At 44.9% G+C, this 26,915-nt stretch overlaps 3 protein-coding genes across 3 annotated transcripts; all 3 read left to right on the forward strand.

Moving 5' to 3' along the window:
- The first annotated feature begins 10,459 nt into the window (after positions 1–10,459).
- Positions 10,460–11,722, forward strand: LOC137106966 (trichohyalin-like). The gene has a single exon (XM_067491054.1). It carries the CDS (start codon positions 10,460–10,462, stop codon positions 11,720–11,722), a length of 1,263 nt encoding a protein of 420 aa, XP_067347155.1.
- A 3,917-nt stretch (positions 11,723–15,639) lies between these two features.
- Positions 15,640–17,187, forward strand: myf6 (myogenic factor 6). Its single transcript, XM_067490329.1, has 3 exons — positions 15,640–16,250; positions 16,844–16,934; positions 17,035–17,187. The coding sequence occupies exons 1-3, from the start codon at positions 15,732–15,734 to the stop codon at positions 17,142–17,144; spliced, it is 720 nt and encodes a 239-aa protein (XP_067346430.1). The 5' UTR covers positions 15,640–15,731; the 3' UTR covers positions 17,145–17,187.
- Positions 17,188–22,350: 5,163 nt separating this feature from the next.
- myf5 (myogenic factor 5) lies at positions 22,351–26,809 on the forward strand. Its single transcript, XM_067490328.1, has 3 exons — positions 22,351–23,022; positions 23,804–23,882; positions 24,090–26,809. Exons 1-3 carry the CDS (start codon positions 22,390–22,392, stop codon positions 24,284–24,286), a joined length of 909 nt encoding a protein of 302 aa, XP_067346429.1. The 5' UTR covers positions 22,351–22,389; the 3' UTR covers positions 24,287–26,809.
- The last annotated feature ends 106 nt before the right edge of the window (positions 26,810–26,915 follow it).

Here is a 26,915-nt window from a genome sequence, read left to right on the forward strand (position 1 = left end):
AGCTTGTTGTGAAACGTTAAATTAGGGCAAGTGAAGCTCTGCAGTGCGTCAGCTGTTGACTTTCACCCAGCGTGTTTGCTTCCTCTGTATCTGGACCTCCGTTTGACCGGGGCTGTGCAACAATTCTTCCTCCGCCGTGGTCTCGAGGGCAGCGGTGTCTCGCTGCATTGGAAAGTCGATCTGATTGCCCCGTCATCCATCATGTAACTTTAACTCCGAGGGCACGGCGGAGTGAAGTGAAGACTTCTCTGTGGTGACATAAAGCTGAGGCTGCACGGGTACAAATCATCTTTATACTCATTGCAGGGGGAAATATATATATATAAATATAAAATTCCACACACTGATGTCCAGGAGTGTCCCTGTGGGTGTGGCTCACCTTGCACAGCAGTTTCAAATGCTCGCACACATCTATAACATGCAGAGACACTCTCTGCAGAGCTCTGCCTCCCTGCAATGGAAATGTTTCCGGGCTCATGTGAGGAGGCAGAAGCACAGAGAAGAAGAAGGGAGACCTCGTCACTGTAGGGTTGTGAACCTCGCTTGACCCTTCTGTGTTTACACATTTTGCCCTGTGGCTCCTCCCGTTTTACCCACCATTCCAGACCTCCTTCCCCCGGATCCTCGGAGCAAAATGTTCTTCTGCATGTTGACATAAAACTGCCTTATTATTATTGATGTTTCCATGAATGTTGCAGCTGAGAATGACGGAGCTGATTTGACGACTTTGAACACGGCGTTAATGATCATATGTCTGAAATCAAATACCCACAATCCTAATAACTTCACATGCTGCTGAGTGGTTAATCAATAAAGTCTGATAATTATACTGTATTCTGTTTAGGTGCATCTGCAGAAATGCAGTACAGCAATTCAGTGAATGTACTTAGTTAGTTGCCTTAATACATTTTGTTCCTCATTTTTCACAGGTATAAAGTATAAAGCTGGCAGTTAGAGGAGACGTGCGTCCTGCCGTGGACGTACAAAACATAAGAAAAATAGTATTTGTGTGACTGTAAACAGACCGGGTTGATGGATCATTTGTGGAGTGAAACTGAGTAAAACCTGAGCACATTTCAGTGTGAAGCAGATACTAACTGCATATAAACATAAAGCTGTTCAACAAAAGTTTCGTAAAACTTCCATTAAACGTAGTTTGAGCTTGATGCCGAAATGTCCAAATTAGTGCTGCGATAATTCATGGCAGCACATGACGTCCGCGTATTTACTTCTTCCTGTGGGTTTGTCCAAGTGCGGCAGATCTTTCAGCAGGTGGTGTGGATACGCTCCCCCCACTCATAAATCCACACTAATGTCCCCATAGGGCTAATTATTGGACCTCAAGGTAGAATAATTACTGCTTGGGTACAAATCTGTTCCCAAGCAGTAAAAAGTACATTTATGTACCATTTATTCAGTTAAGGTTCACAGTCTGTCATCGAGTCAACAATGCAAATAAACAACTGGGGCTTCCAGACAAAAAGTCGGACCCCTGAAGGTGCAGTGAAATCAGGTTTGCAACACAGCCTCAGCTGCTCTGCTGAGGTCCTTCTTCCTCGTTGCCTCCTCGGCTTCAGGCTCAGGAGGCTGTTTTGAAAGCAGGCTAACAGGGACCACATGGCGAGAGGGAATCAGGGAAAACATGTCCGACAAACACAACCAACAACTAATCATGTCGCCTTTCACCCGATGCAGAGAATGAATGTGTGTGTGAGTGTTAAGAGAGAGGGTTTAAAAAAAAAACACAGCTCTAAAATCAGCCAGTTGCTGCCGAATGATCTCGTGGACTAACGACAGTGATCAGTTCAGTGTGTTAATAGGCAGGATGTGCGCTCCAGTTAAGAGCGGGTCAAAAAGGTCAGCTCCGGACATGAGTGTGTGTCTACGTGCCGACGAGAGGCAGAGGGGCAAGTGGGGGAATCACGGCTGCAGCATGACTCCATTCGCTCCCATTGTTTCATCATCGGCACTGAACGTCTTCCCTCCATTTGAGAAGTGTGAAGAAATGAGTCAAAACTCAAACATCGCCCCAGAGGAACTCCTCACTCACAAAGAATGTCCAAATGAGCGCGAGCTTCCCAAACATCAGCGCTGCTCTTTTTAAAACAACGGCTGAAATTCTCCAAAGGGTGAAGTCTCAGACACAACTGGCTGGATTTTCAGCGGGCGGCGGAACTGTGCTGGTGGGAAATAAGGTCCAACAGCAGTTTAAAGTTACACTTTGTGTTTTGATTATGTGACTGGGAGCCAGAAGGTGCTTTAGGTCCAGCGGGCTGGTAGCCAACGCTCTGTGAAAGGCTTGGTGACGGTGATTAGAGACGAACCCTGGGCACCACAAAGTTCCAGCTCCCCGCTGGTGCAAGCTGTGGGTGGCACAGAGATGAAACACAAGGCGGACTCAGCCTTGTTTGTGCTGCCTGTTTGTGGCTCTGATGGGCAGCACACACACACTCCAGCCTCCTACACTCAGAGGGAAGGAAAAAACACAGCCTGTGTTTGGCCAACGCTTCAGGCTGATGGTGGGATTCACCGAACGTCACATTTAAAAACATTTGAACGCCACAAAATGAAAACACATGAGTGCATTCAATCTCAATCCAGCCAGAGACACGGGACCATGCGTTCTCTCCTGGAGGTCCAGTGTTAAGTATGGGAGGTCCCATTCCACCTGTCCCCCTGCCCTGATCACCCAGGGTCAACAACCGGAGAGGTGGTCCCGCCCAGCCACACCACCAGCCCACCCCATCAACACTGAGCAGTGTGAAACAACATATTATCCAGCACCACGTCCAAATGTCAGCCAGGACGAGCACCACACATCCAGCGCGCTCGCTGTGTGGTCTCCACATTCTTTTCTTGTGTTGTTGTGTTTGGTGTTGTTGTTGTTCTAACCTGCAACAAAGATCCAGCAAAATCTCTGGAGTCCACGACATCGACGTCTGAGTGGTTTGGAGGCCGTTTTTGGCCTTTATATAACAATCAATGATGCATAATCAGTTGGTATTTAGCACAAAGTCAAGACACTGATCATCAGACACTGTTGGTGCGAAGAAAAGTCTAACGCTGTGCATTTGTTCGTCTTTCCAATTTGTGCAGTTATATGGAATCAGAATAATAACACAGTATAATCATTAGACTCAAATGATCAAACTTCATCACATTATAATTATTAGATTCCAAACATGTGATCATAAAAACTGTATGTAAGTGTGTCGTTAAAATTAAAGTGATGAACACATGAAGTCATCAGTAATGAGAATCCAGTAATATTGACTTTTGGTGTTTCCATCTGGGATCAATAAAGGTTTGTCTGGCATACTTTCATTTCGGATTCAGTTTGATATATGGTCTGAGATGTTCAAACTATTTGTGTGTGTGTGTGTGAGACATGATTCAGCCTTCAGACCTGGATGAATCTTCAGCTTCATAACAAGTTAAGTGAAAGTTTCAGAATATGAATTTAACTTGATGAAAATCAGTCAGATGTTTCTTGAAAATTTCTTCCGCTTTGCAAACCACAGAGGAAGAAGCCTTCAGTTTCTTTGCATGTTTCGGTAAACGTCCAAAAAAAAAAAAAAAAAAAAAAAAAGGCCTTTTGGGACATAATTTTAATATCAAGCACGTTACAGTTTCAGTATTTTCTGTAGTTAGCTTTGGGTGCATCATTTAGCAAATCTGCAGCAGCTGAAAGAATGAGGCCAACGTTTTTATTTGCAATGTTTTAAAAGCCATATCAGTTGGCATCTTCGGCATCTCCAGTGCATTCAGTGCATTATTACGGCAACACTTTTGGTGGTACCGTGCAACCCAAGCCTCCACTACTGTTCCACACATAAATCTCACAGAGCGTGACTAACCTGGCGGTAACAGGAGCCGGGTCCGGCATTCCCCCACAGATCCCGGCTTGCATGTCAGTGTTCCAGAGCGCTCTCCTGTAAGGACCAGCAGCCCCAGAACCTCCCCTGGCCCCCGGAGACCTTGTGAAACCAAACAGTGAGGTCAGCGCCGGGCTCCCATCTCCCAGCGAGGATTACTCAGACACATATACTGGTACAAAGAGCCGAGACCACTGAGACTGAACTTGGATTAAGTCATTAAGGGTTACCATCCCCTAAAAGCCCAGCCAGGGACTTTCTCTGTGAAAGAATCTTCTCACAGTCTGTAAGCAGAGTTGCCAAGCTGTCCTGACCTTTCATCAGGATGGACAATTAATTTCTGCAGCAAATGATAACTCATTATATTCTTCACTAACCTTTTTCCAGCAAAACCATTGTCCCACTAAACGCTTTTCTGCTCGTCTCCCACCATAAGACACTGGAACGAAAGAGCTGTAAAGGGCAAACGATTGCTTCTCTGCCCATCTGACCATTTCCCTGCATGCACCTGCACTACTATCACACACACACACACACACAGACACACACACACACACACACACACACAATGAAACTCAATCTCCAATAACTTCCACAACAGTAACACTAGATTTTTTTATTGAATCTAACAGGTGGTGATGACCGTCAGGGCTAATGAAATGCATGGTGGTTAAAGTCCTGCCTGTGTGTGTCTGCGTGTGTATGTGTGTGTGTGTGAGTGCTCTTTCCTCGTTGGCATGCGATGGACATGTGCACCAACTCCAACAACTCAGGGACGATGCACACGAACACCAAAACACACACATGCACACGATGGTCCAGGCTCAGCTACCTTCTTCTGTGTTTGGACAGTAACGCTAGTCCTGAGGGTCGGGGGTGTGGAGAGCAACCTGTTGGGAATAATTCATGTGTGTCAAAAGTGGGAATCTCGGGATTCTCTTACATTCTGTGGGCCACACACATATGTGGATGGAACCGGCCTTAAACCCATTTGTCAACGTTATAAGGATCAATTGTAAATCACATTTTATTTATTGCTTTTAGCCTAGTTGGACACTCATAAATATCATACAGAGATGTTGACAGGACACAGACTGTAAACAACGTTTATGAACCACTATAAATATTAAATCTGTGCAGCACCAACAAATATCTTGTGCTGCTTTTAAAATCAGACTTGAAAAGGCGAATCAAGAGCAGATGTACGTTTACGTTTGTAAAAATATGACGTGTATTTGTAATTGTTGCAGTTTTGGAAGTTTGATATTTTGCCCCTTAATGTTGGACACAAGACTGTGGCTGCTCAGCAGTCTCCTCTTCATGATGCACCGTACATTTTCAACAGGAGACAGATCTGCATGCAGACCAGTCGAGCACATGAACTCACGCTGCTGTAGCTTGAGGGCAGAAATGACTTCCCAGTGACGTCCCCCGGAGAAGACATATACGCACTGAATTCAAATTTGTTGCCTATTTTTTCCTAAAAACGAATGGAAACAGAACTTATGTTCAGTTTCCAGATCCAGGTTGCTTTTCTGGATGCAGCAGTGGACTGTGTGAAGGCTTCAGCAGTGCAGCATGAGCTGTGAAGCAGTGGTTTCCACCCTCGAACTTAAGGCTGACGGACAATTCTTCACAACCCATTTTTGACTGAAAAGACTGAGCCTGTTACCAAGTAACCTGCTCATCTTGGAATCATCCAGAATAGTGTTAGTTTATATTTTTATAAACTTCTTTTTTTTGCCTTTGTTCTAATTTTGAATTGAGGGTGTTACAGGGATTTAAACTCTTAATTTCCTTTTATTGAGAAAGATTAATCACAGATTTTAATTTTTGGTTTTAAACACACTCACCGTGTTGTTCGTGAGCTACTTTGAGTCCACTTGGTTTGTGACATTCATCATTTCTGGATGATAGGCCCCAATATTCCATCATCTGAACAATTTCACAACAGATTCATTTTATTTCTCACCAACCATTAGCCCCCAAACCAAATTCTTCACCTTATAGCAATATACTGTATAAAGAACACAGCCAGTCCTTCGGCAAGTTTTATCCATATGAATGAATGGGAACAATAGGAGAGGATTTACAGATGCATAAGAAGTTTGAGGAGCCCATGTCACATGATGCTGACTTTGGATCACACGCCTTTGGAAGAACCTCCATTGCAACTACATTGGTAAATGATCAGGATAAAACACTGGTTGTGGACACGGGCGTCGTCTTCACCCACTATCATGTTATTACCTGCGTCCTGCCAAATGTCTCTGCTCTCTGTTGCTATAATGATAGACCCCGTATAACCAATTATACAGCGCAGCAGTGGTCCTCTTCTTACTCGTCAGCGCTGACATTCATCAATATCCTATTAGTTTCACTTGGAGCCAGCCACTTAACCCCCCTCATAAAAGTCTGCTGTTGTTGTTATTCAAGAGTCTGATTTTCATTGTAACAAAACACGCTTTGTTCTAGGATCAGACACATCGGGAAAAACTAATATTGGTGGATCATTGTCTCCGACGTTGCCATGGCCACAGTCACACTTGCACATGATTGGATTCATTCCGTGTTATCGCTGGCTGCATCCCCAACTCCCACAGGCAGCGTGATAGTAATGATAGCGATGCTCCACCATATCGTTTACAGCCTGCAACATCAAAGCCAAACCCAGACTGTCCTGATTACATTTTAAAAAAATGTCATTTCCTCAATAATTTTGCAAAAAAGAAAAGCCACTTTTGAGAATCTCACCCTTGCTTTGTGAGACACTTGTCAAAAAGTACACGAATAAGAGCTGGAGGGAAACACAGAGGGCCAGACAGAGGGCTAATGGGTCAACGTCTCGCCTCACCCGGCTAGACGAGAGGTCTGCTGTCATCTGCGGCTGGGTCAAGGCCAGCGCCCCCTCCAAGTCCCCGTCCACGGCTCTGTCTAGGAGGCCGGTAGGGACACAACACCAAAGACATTGGCACCAAACAGCAAATCCATCACTGAGTGAGGACAGAATCAATCAGGAAGGACGCTCAGATCACCGTCAGGCTGCAGTGGGACATTCTTATTGTGTATTACAGTGGAGACCTGTTGAAACAAAGGCACAATGTGAACAGCTGCTTGCTGCTGTCTCTTCCTCTTCTCTCTCAGTTCAAAACACACTTTGCATGAACAACCTTTAAGCCTGTCTATCAATACCAGTCCATTTAAAAAGGGCTATTGACAACGGCTGGACCGTGTGCAACACTGTCATCATACCTCATAACGTAATGCTCCGAGGTCATAAAGACTTGGCTGCTTTGCGAGCTCTTTCTCTCGCTAATTGATGCACTTCAGCCGCTCGGCCTTTGAACTGAATCCCTGGGTCGTCCACCAGAGAGGATGCAGATGCCATCAGCGTCCCCCACCCCGCCCCCCCCGCTCGCCTTTGAAACCCAAGCCCCCCGTCTAAAACCTCAGCTCAGGGCAAAAGTGAGAGGAGCCGTCTGTTAGCTTAGGTCGAGATAGTCACTCCCTGCTTTGTTTGGCCACCGTTGAGTCTGCTCCGGGAGTTGGAGGGAACCGGGCCAAAAAGATTAGCTGTGTTTTCAGTGGGAGATGCTATCGTACAGCCGCTAGGGCCTGTGATACTGGCTGTTCCCAACTGTCTCAGAGCTCAAATGGCCCAAGGAGGGGAGCCTATGTTTGTCCAAGACTTAAGTCTCCAATGGCACAGTTAGTCCTTATCATGAAAATAAAACAACAGAGCTAAACCAACTCATATTAATATTTGGTGTAAACATAGTCCGTGACTCTTGTGACATCTTTTAGAACTATGATCTCCTGGAATTCTGTGTTAATGTGACTGTTATACATGCCTCCAACATTCCAAAGCTTGATGAAAACCTGCTCCCAACCCCTGCAGACTGCTTTTTGGCTGTACCCAACCCAACATCTTCCACTTATTGTTCTGCTTGTAGTGCCTTTCAGTGGAGATGGAGGTGGGCAACAACAAGCATAAACAAAGACTGATGACCATCATGTACAAATACACTGGTAGAAAATGAAGACATCAGTGGATGTTGCAGTAGGATTTCATGGACATCTATATATATGCATGTCTTGCAAACATGTCTTTGTGGGTCACAAACTAAACCCTGGGAAGTGGAAGGATTTGCCTTTTTCTTATGATTACTTTTTCAAAATGCTCCTAAATTGCAAATACTCATATAATGTGAAAGTACTTGTGTCTGGTAATGAAACGAGCTCCTAAAGTAAGAATCGCTCCTCAGTGTAATCACCTGTTGCAGCCTCGGTTTCTTTATCTTGCCGGTTTCCTGAAATGACCAGCTCCCCTTTCAGGGCGATCGCTGTAAGTATTTATACACAGCCCCACATGGTGTAATCCCAAACTCTGGGTTTGAATTAATATCATTAACTTTGTTTTGGTGATGTATGAAGAAATTATTTGGCGGCGGCTGTTGTCTAACCATGAAAACTGCACTGCAGTTTTTTGTCCTTGGATCGATGCGATACTGAAAATAGAATGAACTACTTGTGCCTCCTCTACTTCCTTATTGAGACATGAGCTCTCTTTTCCACCAGCCCCTTTTTGCAGTCAGTGGATCAGAGACCCCGAAAGGTCAAAAGGTTGTGATCCCAGGTGAGGCATTGTCATCAGGCCCATGACCAACATACTTAACCCCTGATTGGCTAATTCATATCCCAGGTGTGGACCTGGGTTATGCGCGGTGTGTCCGTCACGGTGCTCAGGGTTGTCTCTAAAACAGCCCAGCGAGAGCTCGGCCTGTCTGAGGCAGGAGGTCCAATTAAACCATGGGGAGAGAAGAAGAAAAAGAAGAGGTCCTGCAGTTCATGTTCATTATCAGCTCAGTATGTGACCTCCATGTCAGCGCTAGTCCTAACAGGATCCCGCCAGAGGGTGAAAAATCACCTGGACACGACCTGTGTGTACAAGCTATGATATGTGAGACTTTCTGAAAGGTGAGTGGAGCTAAAGGGACAGAGACACGAGGTCACAATTCAAGAAAATGAATCACGTTCACCAAAACAGCACATGATAAGACTCCTGGTGGTGAAGTGATGCACAGTGTCATTACTAATATTTGGTCATTGTCAGGCCTGAATCTGGTAGGCAGAAACGCCCCTACAAGCCAAAAGACAGACCACAGACTGCACACACTAACTTTGGTGTCGGCATAGGATGCTCCAGGGTTTGACGGCAGGGGAACGACGGACTGAACAAAGCAAATCATGATGCTTTTTGATGCCTCACAAATGAGAACACTCTGAAAAACCACTACCTGTAGTTAAATGTCAACTGCTCAGCTCGTGTGTTGGATATTGTTGGAGTGAGTGTGACTTCGGGTTTGTACAATCATTTATAATATTATGTTGTAGCTAAAGTGGTAAATTAGCTGAAGGGAAATTAGCCACATGCCTCAAACCAGCGTGAAAAGTGAACAGATTTTCTGTTGAAGGAGGAAAAAAGGAGCTAAAATGATAAAATACTGAAACTATATTGTGTCTTGACCTGTAGTTTTAAAGCTCCTGCTTTATGAATGACTTGTATTCTAGTTTGTAGCTGATTGGACAGTTGGGTGTGGACCAATCTGGAGTTCACATTCTGGACACAGTCATAGCTGAAACTGAAAATTTTCAAAGTTTTCAAAGTAAAATCTGGACCTGACGAAGACAGTGCTGGAAATTGTATTTTCTCTTAGACTAAATCTTTTCTAGATCTGTCACTTTTCAACTGTCAGCAGACAGTTTGCACAATTACAGCCTTGTTCCCAGATCCCCGTTTGTCTAAAGGTTCATCACAGAGCTGGACGACATTTCTGCACTAAAATATACAGATGTGTTTCTCCTGAGCCAAAACAGTTTAAAACAATAAACGTGCGACTAAATAAAACCATAAAGACAAAAATGGAAGTGTTTGACATTCACTTTTTGCCCTCTGATATTTTTCACTTCACCCCCTAAACGACACAGGCTCAATGTCTCCACAAAAAGCTTGTGTACAGACCAGTGTCCATCCAGACACAGGGACGTACAGGAGGCCAATGCAGCACAAAGCTAAACCACAGTTATTAAATATAATCAGTGCACACATTGGGCAACATGAAGAAACATAACGTTTATGTATAACTGAGTATGTTTAAGGATTGTTTAAGTATTTGCAGTTTAACTTCAGGTACTGAGTTGGAGTATTTCTATAAAACAATGGTTCTTTATGGAACCAGCTTCTCTCAATGGAACAGGTTCATGTTTGTTTGTTTATGAATTGTTGAACAAACAATATCAAATCAAAGCTCAGAATTGTGGGCGTGGCCTCCTTCTGACATCACAGCCATTAGAATGTCACCTTTGGTGATGATCCCTTTCAAGTCTAGTTCAGCTCAGTGTGACGGACACATTTGGACTTATTCTACTCACACGGGAAACTGTTTCAGAGAGACGGAAGTTCAACCCACGAGTGTTGTGGTTCACTGTCAAGAGGACTTTTTCTCCACACAACCACACAATTCTGCAGTACCAGCTAACATCTGCTGCTTTAATTCTCTAAAGCATCTTTGTTTGTCCGAGCAATGGCTTCAAAACAGGCCCTAACAAACTCGGAGAGACATGAGGGAACTGCTCCCTGGGGGTGTCCACAGTACTACGGACCACCTTGTCCCCCTGAAGAGGAGGTGCGTTATCTCAGAAACTGCCTTCGTAAAGCTCGCTGCCATAATGACGACCTGCAAAGTCAGATCAAGAGCTTGGTGCAGGAGGTCCAAAAACTGATGGACGAGAAAGCGACAGCTTGCTACACGTCAAACAATGAGAGCGACGCAATCCGCAGGCTGGAGGCCATTCTGGAGGCGAACGACAGGGCGTTCAAGGATGAACGACAGAAGCTCCAGAAGGCCCTCGTGGTGACCAAGTCAACGGTCTGTGAACTCACACACCGTCTCCAGCTCGAGGAGGAAAAAAGCAAGTTAAGGGAGCGTGAGTGCAAGGAAGAGCTCGACAGCATTGCTACACAGCTGGAGGAGGAGCGGAGGAGAGTGGAACAACAAAACCAGCACATCTCCGAGGTGGGTTCAATGACCCAAAAATACTACCACATCTGGAACGAGTACCAAGAGAAGGTCAACGAGCTATCGAAGCAGCTGGGCCGGAGAGAAACTGAAATCCTGCAGCTCCGAAAAGAGCGAGCGAGTCTCACCGACAAGCTCGCAGAGGCCACTCGTCAGCCGCAGAGCAGCCGAGCTGAGATCGACCTGAGCGAAGAGTGGCAGACAAAATACACCTGTCTGCAGGAGCAGCTGAGGAGAGAGCTCTCAGAGAAAGACCAGAGCTGGGAGAGCAGATTCAGACAGACGCAGGACGAGATGCGAAGACTCCAACAGGAGAATAACAAGTTGGCCCAAGAAAAGAGAGAAGCGGAAGAAGACAAGAGCTCAGCGTTTGTGATGAAGGCCGCCCTGGAGCAGGAGAACGCTACACTCAAACAGGAAAAGACGGAACTGGTGAAGGACAAGAAAGACCTCGTGAAGGACAAGAAAAAACTCCAGGAGGAAAAGACAGAACTGGAAGAGCAAAAGACAAGACGTGAGGACTACATAACAGAAGTTGAGGCGCTGTGCGTGAAAATGCATATGAAAAGAAAACGCTTTTCCTTCCACCATAAGGACGAGGTGGACTCAGTGACTTCAATGCTGGAGAAAGAAAGGCAGAAACGAGAGAAGGAGAAGACGCTAAAGAAACAAGAGGAGGACGCCCAGAGAGACACACAAGGACAGAAGACGGGGACCTGGCGTCAGAAACCTAAAAAACAGAAACCTGACTGTGACAGTTGGATGTAGGAGGTGGATACTGGACAGCATTAGCTGCCCCCCCCCCCCTTCTCCTCTGACTGTCCTTTAACCTCCCATCACCATCTCTTTCTCCCTGTGCGTCCTCCGTCTCCCTCAACCCCACCTCACCTCCAACCCCCCCCCAAACACTCCACTTTCTTTCTTACGCCCCACCCATGTTCTCTCTGTGTCTGTGTGGGTTTTCTCCTGGTGCTCAGGTTTCCTCCCACATTCCCAAAACAAGTACAATTAGACCAAACTCTAAATGACCCCCCCGCCCCCCCAAATCAATAAAATGGACTGAAAATGAACAAATGCAGTGTGTTGGTGTTAACAGATGGGTTTTAGGTGCTGTGCACTCAGGTCTGCTGGCTGCACCTGGATCAAATCATTTTTCAGTCTGATGCATCGTTCTGGATGAAGCTGACAGTATAAGAAGTGAAAATCAGCTACATTAGTCACATCTTACTGTTTACTGTTCTTCATCAGCTGATCTTGGTTCTGGCACCTGCTTGTAGTTGTTCACAAACTCCGATTCACTGAAGGTTCAGTCTCACAGATGTTCGTGAGAGAATGAGACGTATAATAAATTCACGTTACCTGGCAAAGGTGAGACACAAAAAACACTTATTCTGTGTCTTTTCTTTCTTTGGCATGTGATCCTGGCTGATCAGCAGGCGTCTCTAACCCAGCAGCAAACGCCAGGAGTCAAGCTGCACCTTGTTATGTAGGAAAAAGAAAATCGCATGCAACAATAATTGAATGTTTCTTTCAGCAGCACAATGTCAGCACTTACATTTGTACTTTGAAACAAATTAATACAAATTCCAACAAGATAAATGATGAAATCTATCTACCATTTAATCTAAATACTGAAACATTGTGGAGGATAAGCAATAACATAAATAATATAAAATTGTGAGCGAGTGGTTTATCGCGATTGTTTCTACTTTATTACTACAAGCCGGATAAATGTCTAATCTGTTAAGTAAGAAATATGAAGCAACGGGTATAAAAATGAGAAGCATTTGTGTGGATGCCTGTGGCTCCTTGCTGCTGATGTGACAAAACTAAATACTGAGATAAACTTCAACTTTAAAAAGGCCTGAGTCAAGTGTGAAGGATCCAAAGTCTTTTTTTATGAACAGCAGCTTTTCATTCAGACCACCAGCTCTACTTTACTACTTTACTACTTTAAACCCAAACAAACTGTCACTGCGTTTTGTCTTGTAGCAGCTGCTGCTGATGATTGTAAAGTGACAGAGACAATACAATGAACATCCTCATACTCGTCAAAGACGTCACTTTAACTGACATGTGCTGTCCCCTTAAACTACCCCTTAAACACTACCCTACAAATGAAAGTGCTGATTTACCACATTCACTTCTCAGACTCTGACTTCAGGCTGCAGAGCTCTTGTCGTCCACCTCCTCCCTCCTCCCTCCTCCCTCCTCCCTCCAGGACTGTCCCATGATTCTCCTTGACAGCTGAAGCGTCACTGACACTGACGGGGATTTACAGTCCGGCTCAGGATGCACAGCCGCCCTGGGGAGAGAATCCACGATCGGGGCAAAGCAGGGACACGACTCGTCATCTCAAAGACGCCATGAGCGAAGCCAACTACAGTCAGAATTCAGGTTAAATGAAAACATAAACTCTACAAACAAACAAACGAAATGTCACGTGTTTGCTCACTTTAAATATTTTACCAAAGTCCAGTCATTGTTTTTATGCTTTTCTGCAGATATGATTAATACATTAACAATGCATTTCACATTTTTAACTACTTTATTAATCCCAATGAGGCCACAATAAGGCAAAGCAGGAAAAACAGGTGTGATTAATAGCATTAATAATGCACCTGCAGGAGACCAGACAAACCTGCATCAAACATGCAGCTTCAAGTGACTATAAATTCCAGATATGTCTTAGTATCTTTTCTATTTTGTTACTTTTGTAGAAATGCTCAATTAAAAACATTTTCAATATAATTTAAATTGGTTTGAGTGTTGCAGATGAGGTGTGAACCCACCACCAAAGTCCTCGTTAATGTTATTAGTTCCACCTGTGCTCGAACAGCCATGACGCCCACATTTTGAGGACGAAACGCTGCAGACACTGTGACCTGCACAGGTGGAACAAATAATGGTAATTCAGGCTCTGAGTGTGTGAACAAATAGAAACTCAACCTTTGGTGGTTATTTAGGTCGCACCGATTTGTTGAAGCTCTCAAATAAAACAAAGTAAAAATAAAATATTTAAAATGGTTTTTGTACTGCGGTCAGTAATATGACTTGTGGCCATTTTTTCACTGGATTTGTGTCGAGTTTATTTCCATTTGGGTTGGTGGGAACGTCCATCAGCTCCATGCTGAGACAAAACCAGGAAGTGTTTTACAAATCTACTGTATGTAAATGCAGTTAAAACACTGGTGACTGGCAGCAGTTTTTCAAATGGTGAAAAGCACTTTCAGATTCCGCAGTGTGACTGTAGCAGAGGCTGGAGGGGGGCAGGGACAATGATTGGTTAAAGGTGGCGGGTTATATGCACCACACATTCCCTGAATGTGGTTGGATCTCAGTGTTGCTTTTCATATTTCCATGAATTAATAGAAGGACAGTCGTTTGGTTACTTTGACTTAGTTTTTTCTGGAGCTTTCTGAGTCGAGCGCAGCTGCCAGATGAGTCCATGTTGTTTCATTTCATAACACAAGGTCAGACACAAATAGGAATCCGTCACATTCCTGCCTGTGAAGTTTCCAGTTGTAGACATTTCACACAGGCCACATATCACCTGCTCACAAGCTTTTATCTCTTTTATAAATTTAAGATCAATGACCCAAGTTTCTATTTTTACATTGGTGTGTGTGTGTGTGTGTTTCTCTGCCCTGTTTCGACACATTCCAGTCTATTTCTGTTGGGATTTCATTCGAGGTACAATTGGGCTAAAACAGGCACGTGTGCACAAGTGTTGAGGATTATATGGCCTCGGTTTATGAATTATGGTTTACTGAGATTAGGCCTGAATAAAATGTGAGAGGCTGGACCAAATATAATCAAACCCATTCTCAATAATGTAAAAAAAGCCAGTGTGTAAGCAGCTACTTTGTCAAGTAACGAACCTCTGATTTGCCAACACAAGTAACAAAAATAAGGGCATAAAAGTATCTCTCACTCTCTCTATCTATTTCCAAATCTACACATAAATCAACTGAACATGTCCCACGATGATCAAAAACATGACATCAAAACATGGGCACAAAATGTCTAAACGACATTAATTATTTCAAAAATACACAAAATGACAAAATATTAAATGTGTAGGCTTTTTTTTTATGTCTGTAAACAGACATATAATGTTCAAATATACATTTAAATTGACTTAACATGTCCAATGGTGACCTAACACAGACACAAAATTTCAGAAAAATAGGCACAAAATTACCAATCGAATCATAATTCATCCCAAAGCCAACACACGTTGTTTTTTTTAGTTTAGAAGAAGAATCTTCTTGTCTGAGGGCAGTGGGCAGCACCCGGGGAGCTGTCCTGAGTCCACAAGGCGCAGAGTGTGTATGCGTGTGCACGTGTGTGCATGTGTTTGTTTGTTTGTTCTTCCCATCTAATCCCCACCAAGTGCATTACAGACACACAAAATTCAGTTCATTCGTAAAAGGTTGAATTTTCACATGGTTTCATCACAAAGTTCGGTTAAGACAGTGACCCTTTCTCACTGGCAGGACCCCTGTGCAGCCATTTTGTCTGCACATATTTAAAGTATGTGTCATGAAACCCGAGGTGCCACTTCCATAACTTGTGAAGGTCTTAACGTATATTTGCTTCCTACACAAAGTCAGTTGCTGGTAAAGACCCATTGAACAGTTGCTCGGTGCAGTGTTGCAGCCAAAGTGTTGGATAGAGTTTCACAGTCTATATATAAGCCTGGTGACTTGTGTCCCTGCTGCTCTATTTAAATGCCAGAGATCTGCTGTCAAAACAGAGAGACGGACGCAACAATATGATGGACCTTTTCGAGACCAACTCTTACCTTTTTAGTGATTTGCGTTATTTGGAGGAAGGGGATCATGGACCACTACAGCATTTGGACATGGCGGGGGTGTCCCCCCTGTACAACAGTAATGACAGCCCTCTGTCAACGAGCCAGGACAACGTCCCGTCCGAGACCGGGGGGGAGAGCAGCGGAGAGGAGCACGTCCTGGCGCCTGTGGCTCTGCGGGCGCACTGTGAGGGCCAGTGCCTCATGTGGGCCTGCAAGATCTGCAAGAGAAAGTCGGCGCCGACGGACAGACGCAAAGCGGCCACGCTCAGGGAGAGGAGGAGGCTCAAGAAGATCAACGAGGCCTTCGACGCGCTGAAGAGAAAGACGGTGGCCAACCCAAACCAGAGGCTACCCAAGGTGGAGATCTTACGCAGCGCCATCAGCTACATTGAGAGGTTACAGGACCTGCTGCAAAGGCTGGACGAGCAGGAGAAACCAAACAGATCACACCATGACTTTACTGTCAAAGAACCCAACGTAAGGAAAACTAGTCCTCATTGTGTCCCCGTAATGTTCCTTAGGAATCTCAGTGTGCTTGCGGATGTCTATGGCTTTGGTTTACGGTGTCAATGTCCCTCTGACTTTCTTATATTAAAATATTTCATAGCTAGCTGAAAAACTCCTCCAGATGACATCACCCGGAGGAGTTTTTCACCATTAGGAGTTCAGATGATGTCCTCTAGGGGAGCTCTGGACAAGCAGGTTGACCGTGATTACAAACTCCATAGTGTGAGCAGAATCTGAAGTGAAGGTTCCTCCAAGTGATGTCATCATCATCATCATCATTTTCCAGCTCGGAGTAGAGACATTTTTTAACGTAGGGAAGTCAATGGGAATTTTTATGGCATTCAGTTACATACACATACATATACAAACTCAAACCAGAACCAAAAGAAGCAAGTTAATTATCAGTGAAAGCTTCCTTTTAGTGGTGTGTTCAAATTCCCCGCGAGGCGTTTATGGCACGTTTGCCTCAGCGTCACAGTGACATTTTGACTCCAGCTGGGAGTAGTGGTCTCACACTATACTTAACGTGTCTACTTGTGTGTAACAACGGGGTGTTTCTACAGGTGGCCAATCAGTATCACTGGAAGGGGTCCACTGAGACCTGGACCTCGTCTGCTGATCATTCCACTACCGCCGTGCTGAACCAGAGAGGAGGTAAAGCCAGTCAAAGATCATATGTATTCTGAACAAACAAACAAAAACTACGAAATAAACATTTCAAGAGCAAATAAGCATCAGTTCCTTTTCCTTTCAGGAGATGGTGAGTCCTCTGCGTCCTCGAGCCTCTTGCGTCTGTCCTCTATCGTGGACAGCATCACCAGCGATGAGAAAATCAGCTTCCCGGAGGAGGTTTCTGAGAAGTGAAACATTAGCGAAGCCCTCGTCCAGGCAGATTTCCGTTGTTTATGTATGAATTCTTTCCACTGTTTTCAGCCATTTTGGCTCCTGTTTGTTATGCAGTCTTCATCTGTACAACAGGAGCAGCCGATTTGTACATATTTTCTAATAACGTTTATTTATTTTGTATTCAAAAGAAGAGGGACACTTTTCACAAGCTGACTGTATTTTGCACATAGCTGAAATCAATAGCTCCTTGTGCAGCAGTCAGTCGCCATATTCCTCATTACTCACAGACACGCTGGAAAGTTCGTTCCGGTGAGATTGTGTTTGAGTGCAAACAACACTATATGATTTGTGTTATTTTTGCAGCTCACATTGTCATAAAGTACCTCCAGCCTAAAATAACTGTCTCCAAACCAGATTACTTGAGTATGCAGATCACTTTAACACCTTCGCTGCGTCCGTGTGTTTTACTAACAGAATGAAAACCACCATCGGGTCAAGCTGCACCCGGTTCCACAGCATTCACGGCTATTAGAAACCCATAAAAACTGGCCTGGGGAACTTCGCTGCTGCGCCGTGTTTATGTAACCCGAGTCGAGCCTCCGCCCTCCTCTCTTATCACATGTTGGGGACGTGGAAACTTGGGCATCAGCCTGGAGTGCAAAGCCCAGCGGGATCATGAGGTTATCTGAGCCATTGGGCCTTAATTCATCAACACTTCGTCATCACGTGGCAAAGCATTTACTAGAGTTGGCTGTTAAAACATGTGACACGATGCTAATGGTACGGGAATCCATTGAGCCTTGTTTGTCATATTCTGACACTGAAGGGGGGAGGGGGTGTTTGTTGATGATGTTGGAGCGTGCTGGGCTCCTTTAGATCTCTGTGGACGACACACAGTCCTGGTTGACCTCTCGGACCCTGCGGCATCTCTCAGGTCGGCAGACAATTGTGTCACATGGTTCATCAGCAGCTTAAAACCCTAATGATGCATCAAGCGAAGGGGGAACAAAGCTGCATGGAAGCTATTTTAAAAAGGGGATAAGTTTAACTTTAGCTATAGTGGAAACAAGGTGGTCAGCAGCGAAATGAGACATGACTGTTGCCACATTGATGTCATTAATCGGGTTTTATACGGCGGCTACAGAAAATAATATTCTATTGTGGAATCAGATTTAATATCATTTGTCTTTCTTGACAGAAAAAAAATCACAGAAGCAGACTTCTCCCTGTGAAGCCTCTGCGAAGGAATCAAAGTAATCAATTCACTCCTGAAGGTCTGAGCTGAACTTCATGTTGTTGTTAAGTTCTACACATTGATCAGGTACTTTTGGTTTGACGATACACTAAAGACATGTGACATACTTACAACCTGTCGTCATCACCTTCACCTGCACTTTATCTTCCTGCTGCTGTCCTGTTCTCTCCTGTGCTGTTATATCTGCTCTCTCCCTTTCTTTCAGAAAAAAACATTTGTTTGTGTTATTTCAAGTCTCTATTTCTTCCTCGGACCAAATTGACATTAAATATCCAAATAACCAAGGTTCAGTCTGATCCAGACTGGGACCACCTGATTTGGTCAAACTCTGGTTCTTTGGTCCGAGGCGACTTTAACAACTGCTATTTTGATTTGGACCAAACTGAAAAGTTTAAAGGAGTGAAAACGCTGTGAAAACATGTATAACTGGAAATGAACTCAATCAGTAATTACTTCCTTTTAAAGTAAGTCCCCTGGAGACTGGTGGTTTCCAGTGTCACACCATTTCTGAGTGCAGTGACTGTGTTTACAGGTCTGTAGTACTAATGCACCCGTGCTGCATCTGGACGGCCCAGTTACTGGTGAACCCGTATCCTGGACAAAGCCTGAACCATGAAGACAAAAGAAAATTCCAGTCAAATCTCCTGGAGTACAGTTAAATCATCATCAGGAAATGGGCACATGTGTGGGAATCAAGTGACAAGTGAAGGAGGCCACCAAGACTCCTATGAGAGTCTGAGCGGAGCAGCTGAGAGGCACTTTAAAGTTTTCAATTTTATGTTTAACTCGTGTTGAAAATGAAAGTCTTTACAATTTTAAATGAATTACCCATGATTCCACGTTGAGACATGTCAAATTAAAGGTGGAAGCTTCAGTTTGTAGGTGCATAAGCTTTTTATTTATGAACTACTCAACTGCATTAGGATTTGAACCACTGGTGCGGCAGCACATCTTGAACATATTCGACTTCTACTCCACCAAGTTCAAGATGGACACGCGTGGAAAATACTGCACAGTGTCTTTTAAAAGTAAACAACGCTTTCCATTATGCAGCATTAGACTAAACCAGCTCCCGATCCTTAAATAATGGCATTAAAATGCTGCAGATGCAATTGATGCAAACCTCATCATGACCCAACTCTTAAATTGTTACTTACGTTTAAGTATCATGTGCTGCATATTTGTCTTAAGAGCAATTATGTGCTTGAACTTTTTCACCCCTGAGTAGAGGAAAAATCTGATCTGTCTCTACTTTTACATATCTCTGACCAAATCTCCTGTTTTCAGTAGAAATCAGACAGAAACTCTATCTCCGAACTGTAATGTGATTTTAATGGGCCCCCGCTCTCTCACTCATTCACTCTAATTGCAGTGCTTCTTCATCCTCGGCTCCTTTGTGCAGCAGCCGTTTAATGTTGTCTGATAATTGCATTTTGCCAGAATTGTGGATCTAACATCAACCGTCGCACAGAGCGTTTGGTTCAGTGTCAAAATCCTGCTTTCGTCGACATGACGCCGCTCGCTTTTTGCTGTAAAGTTTGATTTGCTATAAAAGCTCAGTACCCATCTGTTTTATTTTTATGTTTGCGCCATGGCACTGAAAGCATGCGCCCCCGGCCCCCACCACCCCCAAACACAAGAGAGAGCCCAGAGTTTCTTTACAGGGATTTCTGTGGCAGTGATGACACCACATAATTCTCATTTGGCTGTGGAGGCAGAAATTTTCAAAGTCAGAGCTGATGAAAGGCGAGCTGCTGTAGGAGGGGGATCAGCCTGCAGACCCAGTCCTCTGATTTATCCAGACTTTCCCCTGACTATCCTGCGAAGGGAAGGATTCTCTGCAGCAGGGCTGGCAGTGCACCTCTCTCTGCTCGCTGCCAAACAAATGGTGTTGCCACTCATTCTTTCCCCCCACTTCTTCTTCTGGGAAATGTAAAACAGACTGGGCTTTTATGTGGAGGGAAAACAGGCTTTAAAGCAGCACACAGACTCAGACCAAACTATGCCTAATTAGCCAAATATCATTTTTCTTTACAGATCATTAAGTAGAAAATGCTGAAATTCCAACCATAGTTGTGTTTTCGCCTGAACGCAAACACAACGTGTCAGGGATGTAAAGTTTGCTGACACTCTGTAAATGGGAGTTGTGCCTATCTCACTGCATGCAGGGGGCAGCACACACGTTCAGATATCAGTAGCTTCTCTAATATTTGTATTAAAAAATGTGCTGTTTTGAAGCTCTAAACATCCATAAAGGCATTTAGTTACCCGGTGCAATTTAGAAATCTCCAAATGGCCATTTTCATTTATTGTTTCAGATGTTTTGGAAAGTCCATTTTATTGTTGGGTTCGGCGAACACATCTCCACTTGACTATTTTCAGTCAAACGAAACAAAAAAAAAAAAAACGTTTTTACCAGCTTTGTGCCTCTGAAGGTTTGCTTCAGCGTCACTCTTCCCAATGACACCAATTATTAATATTTAGTGATGAATATAATATGAATGAATCCTTCGTGTGGCTCTTAGTATTTAGGAATTGCAGGCGTTTTATTTCGGGTTCGCTTTTCCCAGAGCAGGAGCTTAAACCGTGTTACCGCACAAACACTGAGGCAGGACGGGATTTAATTTGCCCAAACGAACCCACAGAGACGGAACGTGACGCGGGAATCGGCGCCTGTCGGGCAGCAGATTGAGTCCCTGTGGAAGAAATAAGGGACATGGACATCAAAGATCACCTCCTGCCCCTCACTTAACTCTGCCTTTGACCCCTGAGAACAACAAGCACGCACACTGGGAGCGTTCCCAAGAGACGAGCGGAGCGGGCGCGCGCACTGTGCCAAGTACGCGCGCCGTGTGTTCCCACTCGCACCACGTGCTGCGCCTCATTCCGCTTGTTTTCGGGGTCGGGGTCTCTCATCGTGACCCTCTCCGCGCAGCCGATGTCTTCCTCAGCTGTGCCTAATGCAAACTGCGGCTGTTTTGTTAGGTGCGCGCGGTTCCCAGAGATGGGGGCTCGCCAAACGTTTTGACACATTGTGAGAAATATCCGCGTTGTATCCTTGTAAGCTGTCAACAGCATCATTAACGCTGCAACTGCAGGAGCCTCGTTGGGTCTGAGCAGTTCTGCAAAAACACCAGATCTTTTAGATTCATTTTCAGACGTTAACAGCTTGGAAGCGAGCAAAAGGAGCAAGTCTTAAATGTCTGGAATTTGCACTGTAAGAAAGTCAAATGTCCAATCAAAGAAGTTTTACTTGTCCGTAACAAATAGGAGCCACATTTAGACATTTGGAGCCTTGAATTCCCGCGTCTTCTCCCCCTAAAAGCTTCAGACCTGCACCATCACGGCCATCTGTTGTGTGTTGAGTTGAGGTGCTTGACTTGTGTCAATAACTTTTAATGGTTAAAGTTTGGTCCTGGGGGGACGGAGGGAGGGGAGGGGGGGTTAGTGTGATGCAGGGAATTACACAGTGGTGTCAATTGTGTAATTACTCTTTTAATGAGCGGTGGCAAACAGGGACGGCCTCATTCGCAGCACCTTCACTGATGAGCCGGGGGCGTTTGGAAGGAGCTCACCGCTGCTTTGTGAACGCACGGGGTTTGAAATGTTACACCTGCCTTTTGCAGCTGGGCTGCATCTGCAACGCTGTTGTCTGCACCCTAAAAACTGGCCCTGCATACAAGCGGTCATACAACGGCCTTTAATGTTTATGCCACGTTCGCTGTCGGCTATGAAATGATCCCTTATGGCATTTTTCAAAACAGGCCCCCGAGGAGCTCGAAGCCTCACACAGTCACCGCTCTGCCTAAACATTCCCAGGCACTGTGTTCATTGTGGCCTTGCAGGAGAAAGGCTGTTGGAAGGCGAGTGTGGTGATGAGTGGGAAAACACCAGTGAGTGCAGATGTGGGAAACTCTGCAGGGTACTGGGGGGTGGGGGGAGAGTTGGGATGGGGCAGGGAGGGAGCTCTGCTAACCCCTGCCTGCCTTCTGGCTGGGCCAATGGGCCATGGTAATTAGATCTGGCCAATGTGGGCCCTGGGCTCTGGCCTGGGGGCATATAAGGGGGGCCTGGGGCAACAGACCCGTCACATCACTCAGAGGTCTCCTCTCTCACCCAGCTCCTCTACCCTCCTTCCTTCCTTCCTTCCTTTGCGCCCATCTCTCAGACGCTTCCCTTCAACAAGCCATGGATGTCTTCTCGCCATCCCAGCTCTACTACGACCGAGCGTGCGCTTCGTCTCCAGACAGCATGGAGTTCGGGCCCGGCATGGAGCTCGCGGGCTCCGAGGAGGACGAGCACGTCAGGGTCCCCGGAGCCCCTCACCAGCCAGGACACTGTCTCCAGTGGGCCTGCAAGGCCTGCAAGCGCAAGTCCAGCTTTGTGGACCGCAGGCGGGCCGCCACCATGCGGGAGCGCCGGCGCTTGAAGAAGGTCAACCACGCTTTCGAGGCTTTGCGGCGCTGCACCTCGGCCAACCCCAGCCAGCGCCTGCCCAAGGTGGAGATCCTGCGCAACGCCATCCAATACATCGAGAGCCTGCAGGACCTGCTACGAGAGCAGGTGGAAAACTATTACGGCCTACCTGGAGAGAGCAGCTCTGAGCCTGGGAGCCCTCTGTCCAGCTGCTCGGACGGCCTGGTAAGACGTCCCACCTGACACACACCTTTAGCCTGTAGCTGTGAAACGTGCTGGTTAGGAGAGGAGCTTCAAACCTTCTCATCCAAATAGGGTCTTTAGAGTTGACCAACATGCGTTCAGAGCCTCATTAGCATGTGAAATATTTCATTTCTAAAAGAAAAACTTCAAAGAAATTAAATCATTTGGCCCCAGGACTTCAATTACGCTGCTTCTCCGTGCATGTCCTACTCCGGCGTGATTCTGTTGTGACGCTTGCAGTCTGAAGGTGACAGTCTATCAGCTAATGTAAAAGCCCTTCTAATGCTGGATGGAGTAATGGCTTTCCCACCACCGGACACTTTATAGCCCCAATAAACCAAACTAAATCCACTTTATTGAAGTCTGGCAGGAAGAACCGGGTGCTTTTCTGCATTCCATCTCGACTGCATGTTCTGCGCCGCTGCCAGGATTTTCTGCAGATTTACTAGGAGAAAGTGTCATCTTGCACAAACTGGTGTTGCTTCCACTGATACAATTGATTGGCCACGCTCGGAGCCCGGCAGGGGAAAAGGGGAGCGTTCACTGCCACTTTGGCTTTAAGGTGGACGTGAAATAAAGAAGCCCATAAGTGTGAAATTCGGGATTTATTAGTCTGTCCAGGATTTCATGAAGGGCACTGGCTGCTTTTCTGCCTCTCCCTATCCCGTATAGAGATATCTCTACAAACACCCAGCACATCGTGTCTGTCTGCTGTTTGTTTGCAAGAATTCAAGGGTAAATGTGATTGTTCATTTCCTTCCAGGCTGACGGCAGCAGTCCCGTGTGGCAACAGCTGAATGCAAACTACAACAGCAGCTATTCATATGCAATGAATAAGAATGGTAAGACCTTTCGACAGTATCAGCGGCCTGATATGAATATGACATGCGTTCTTTCCAGAATAACTCAATGGCAGATTGCTGAAACGAATGTGGATTACGTTGCTCCAAAATTTAGGTCACAAAATGCAAATTGATGCTTTGTAAAGGTTCATATGTGGCATTATTACTGTTGCTGCACTGATTTCAAACGTCTCTTCCTGTTTCTAGAATGTTTGGACAATAAAGCGGCCGGAGCCTCCAGTCTGGAGTGTCTCTCCAGCATCGTGGACCGTCTGTCCTCGGTCGAGTCCAGCTGCGGGGCGGCCGCTCTGAGAGACGTGGCCACCTTCTCGCCCGGGAGCTCCGACTCGCAGCCCCGCACGCCGGAGAGCCCCGGATCCAGGCCCGTGTACCACGTCCTGTGAAGGGAACGTGGACACGTTGCCACGGGCGGACGGACTGCATTTGCAACAAGAGGAAGCAAGTTTGCTGCAAATGTGAAGGAGACTCGGCGGAATCCGAGGACCTGTGGCAGCTTTCGTGTTGTACATGAGATTGTAAATATGTAATATAAAATGCTCCTTTAGTCTAAACATGCTATGATATCCAGCAAGACATATTTAATAATGACTGAATTTATGCAGTGTTTTAATTTGTTGTTGTTGTTACGGAAAAGCTTTTTCCTCCTAACCATAAAAATCCAAAAACACTCACTGAAGTTGATATTCACGGTGATAACTCCACACAATTAACAGCACAAAGGCCCAGAAAAGTGGGGACTCTCTCACACGAATGCAGTGTTTTTTCCCTGATTTCTTTTCAAAGACAGGATGACACGTGCACCATCATTCCAACACTAGCAGCAGCTCAGTTAAGAAAAGAATCCACGTACTAACGACTTCATGATGTGAACAGGACAGCGTCTCTCCAGCTAACAAGGTGTGGAGATGAGCATTAGAAGCTGACCGAGCTCAGCTGCTGTAATCGAGCCTGTAAACTCTGTTTCATGCCTCAATGTATTTCTCCTGCATCACCGCAACAAATGTGTTAAAATCAGTGCAAATAAAGCATCTTTGAAATGTAAAAACACACATTTAGTTCATCTTTGATCAGGTTTTTACTCATCTTTTGTGCTTGAGGTGTGTGTGTGTGTGTGTGTGTGTGTGTGTGTTCTTTCTCACCAAATGTGAGTCATCATTAACACTCCTGATTACACCATCAACACCAGAGAACAAATGGCCTCTGACTGAACCTGTTTTCTAACTGTGGGGGGAGTGTGTGTGTGTGTGTGTGTGTGTCATCACTTCTTTAATTGTGCTGAAAGTAAGCAGTGATTTTTTTATTTTTTTGGGAAGCAATAAAGTTCAAAAGCTAAATAAATATATTTCCAGTTTAATTATTTGTATTTATTTAATTTCTCTTGTTTATGAGTCATATTTGTTTTCCCTTAATGTTTTATTTGCTCCATCAGGCTTAAACTACAAAACAGGAATCTTCTTCTTTCTCATCTTCTTTCATCATCCATCTCATGAAACTAGTGTGATTTTATTTTGCTTGGACTTTGACCCGTGTTCCTTATCACTGATGCTACACAGGACGATGTACTAAATAAATAGTGGAAAGTACCTTTAAGGTAGATTTGCTTCACTTCAACTTATAAGTATGATGGATTTTTAAAAATAATTTTTATTATTATTAAAGTTGTTTGCTTATTGGAAAACGGCCCGTGATGAATTTCAGATTAAAACTCACTAAAAACATTTCTTGTTTTTCCTCACATGACGGGAGACATTCAGTGTTTGCTCCTGTGTCTCTGTCCTGTGTCTGAGTCAGACGCTAAAAGTTAAAACAGGGAACACCATGATGGACAGAGTCTCCTTTGTAGACACGTCCCCGTGCTCATCTTATTTAAGCCTCAAATATTCACTAACAGCTGGTGCTGAAGGTTAAAGACTTGGGACTTTGTGCTGATTTTCATGATAAAAAAAGAGTTTGATTTTTTTTTTTACAAACTAACGAACAGAGTTTGGAGGATTTGTGATGATGAATAAACAGTTTCTAACTTTAAATAAGGTATAAGAAGCCTCAGCTGAAGCATCTACAGTGAATATGCTGCTTTAAACACTCACAAGCTTGTGTGACTGAGTATATTTACAGTATTCTGTCTGTGCTTGGATGCACTCAGACCTTCACGAAAGTTTGAACTGTTTCACAGCTTTGTGCTGCTGTGTTGCACTGCTGTGTGTTGAGCTGCATTGGGAAACTAAGAGCATTTTTGTGAACAAAATAAAATCAGCAAAGAGCTGAAGTACAGTGCAGTCAGTCACAAAATGGAAAAAGTACATAAGTAAAAGTGCCAGTTTCCCATTATTAGAAGAAATGAATGCATCCAAAAAGCTTCAGAACATGTTTTGCTAAACGTGCATCCACATAAATGCATCTACATCCACACACGCACTGTAGGAAACAGCTGCACAGCACTGGACCTGTGTGCCACAGTCTGTGGACAACATTCCTGCAGCGGCTTGTGTTTCATGAACCTCCAAACGCTGCGTGCGACGCTCCGAATGTGGCTCACGTCAGTGTCCGTGGCTGCCTTCATTATGGTTGTGACTGATGAATCAATCTGTCGCTCGGCCTGCGGCGCCGACACCAGACGCACCGAGGACTCGGGTCGTTGAGGTCAAGCGTGGACTCAAATCCAGTCTGAAAAGGAAGATGAATTTGTTGTCGTTGTAATGGGGACAGAGAATGGACGTAAGCTGACCTGCAGAACAACAGAGCACAGACACAACTGCAGTACTGTCGCACACCACAAGAGAGAGGTGTTTCGAATACATTCGAATGTGTAGATGCAGAGCAGACTGCAAAACATGCCAAGTTCTGAGTGTGTAAACAACATGGACTGAACTCAAAGTACCTGCCTGTCTTCTCCCAAACCTCTGCTCAGGACTCCTGAGTACAATTTGCTGGAACAGGGGTCCAAACAAGACATTTGAAGGGTAAATGGTTGTGAGGGCTGGTAGTACGATAAAACTGCCAGTACACATTGAT

This window comes from Channa argus, chromosome 21 (genome assembly GCF_033026475.1).
Source record: "Channa argus isolate prfri chromosome 21, Channa argus male v1.0, whole genome shotgun sequence".
Classification (NCBI taxonomy): domain Eukaryota; kingdom Metazoa; phylum Chordata; class Actinopteri; order Anabantiformes; family Channidae; genus Channa; species Channa argus.

Excerpts from the sequence above, each read along its gene's own strand:
- myf6 (XM_067490329.1), top strand. The coding sequence starts at position 15,732 with ATGATGGACCTTTTCGAGACCAACTCTTACCTTTTTAGTGATTTGCGT. Across the intron at positions 16,251-16,843 it reads TTACTGTCAAAGAACCCAAC|GTGGCCAATCAGTATCACTG; the intron begins GTAAGGAAAACT and ends GTGTTTCTACAG. Across the intron at positions 16,935-17,034 it reads CGTGCTGAACCAGAGAGGAG|GAGATGGTGAGTCCTCTGCG; the intron begins GTAAAGCCAGTC and ends TTTTCCTTTCAG.
- myf5 (XM_067490328.1), top strand. The coding sequence starts at position 22,390 with ATGGTAATTAGATCTGGCCAATGTGGGCCCTGGGCTCTGGCCTGGGGG. Across the intron at positions 23,023-23,803 it reads CCAGCTGCTCGGACGGCCTG|GCTGACGGCAGCAGTCCCGT; the intron begins GTAAGACGTCCC and ends ATTTCCTTCCAG. Across the intron at positions 23,883-24,089 it reads ATATGCAATGAATAAGAATG|AATGTTTGGACAATAAAGCG; the intron begins GTAAGACCTTTC and ends TCCTGTTTCTAG.
- LOC137106966 (XM_067491054.1), top strand. The coding sequence starts at position 10,460 with ATGGCTTCAAAACAGGCCCTAACAAACTCGGAGAGACATGAGGGAACT.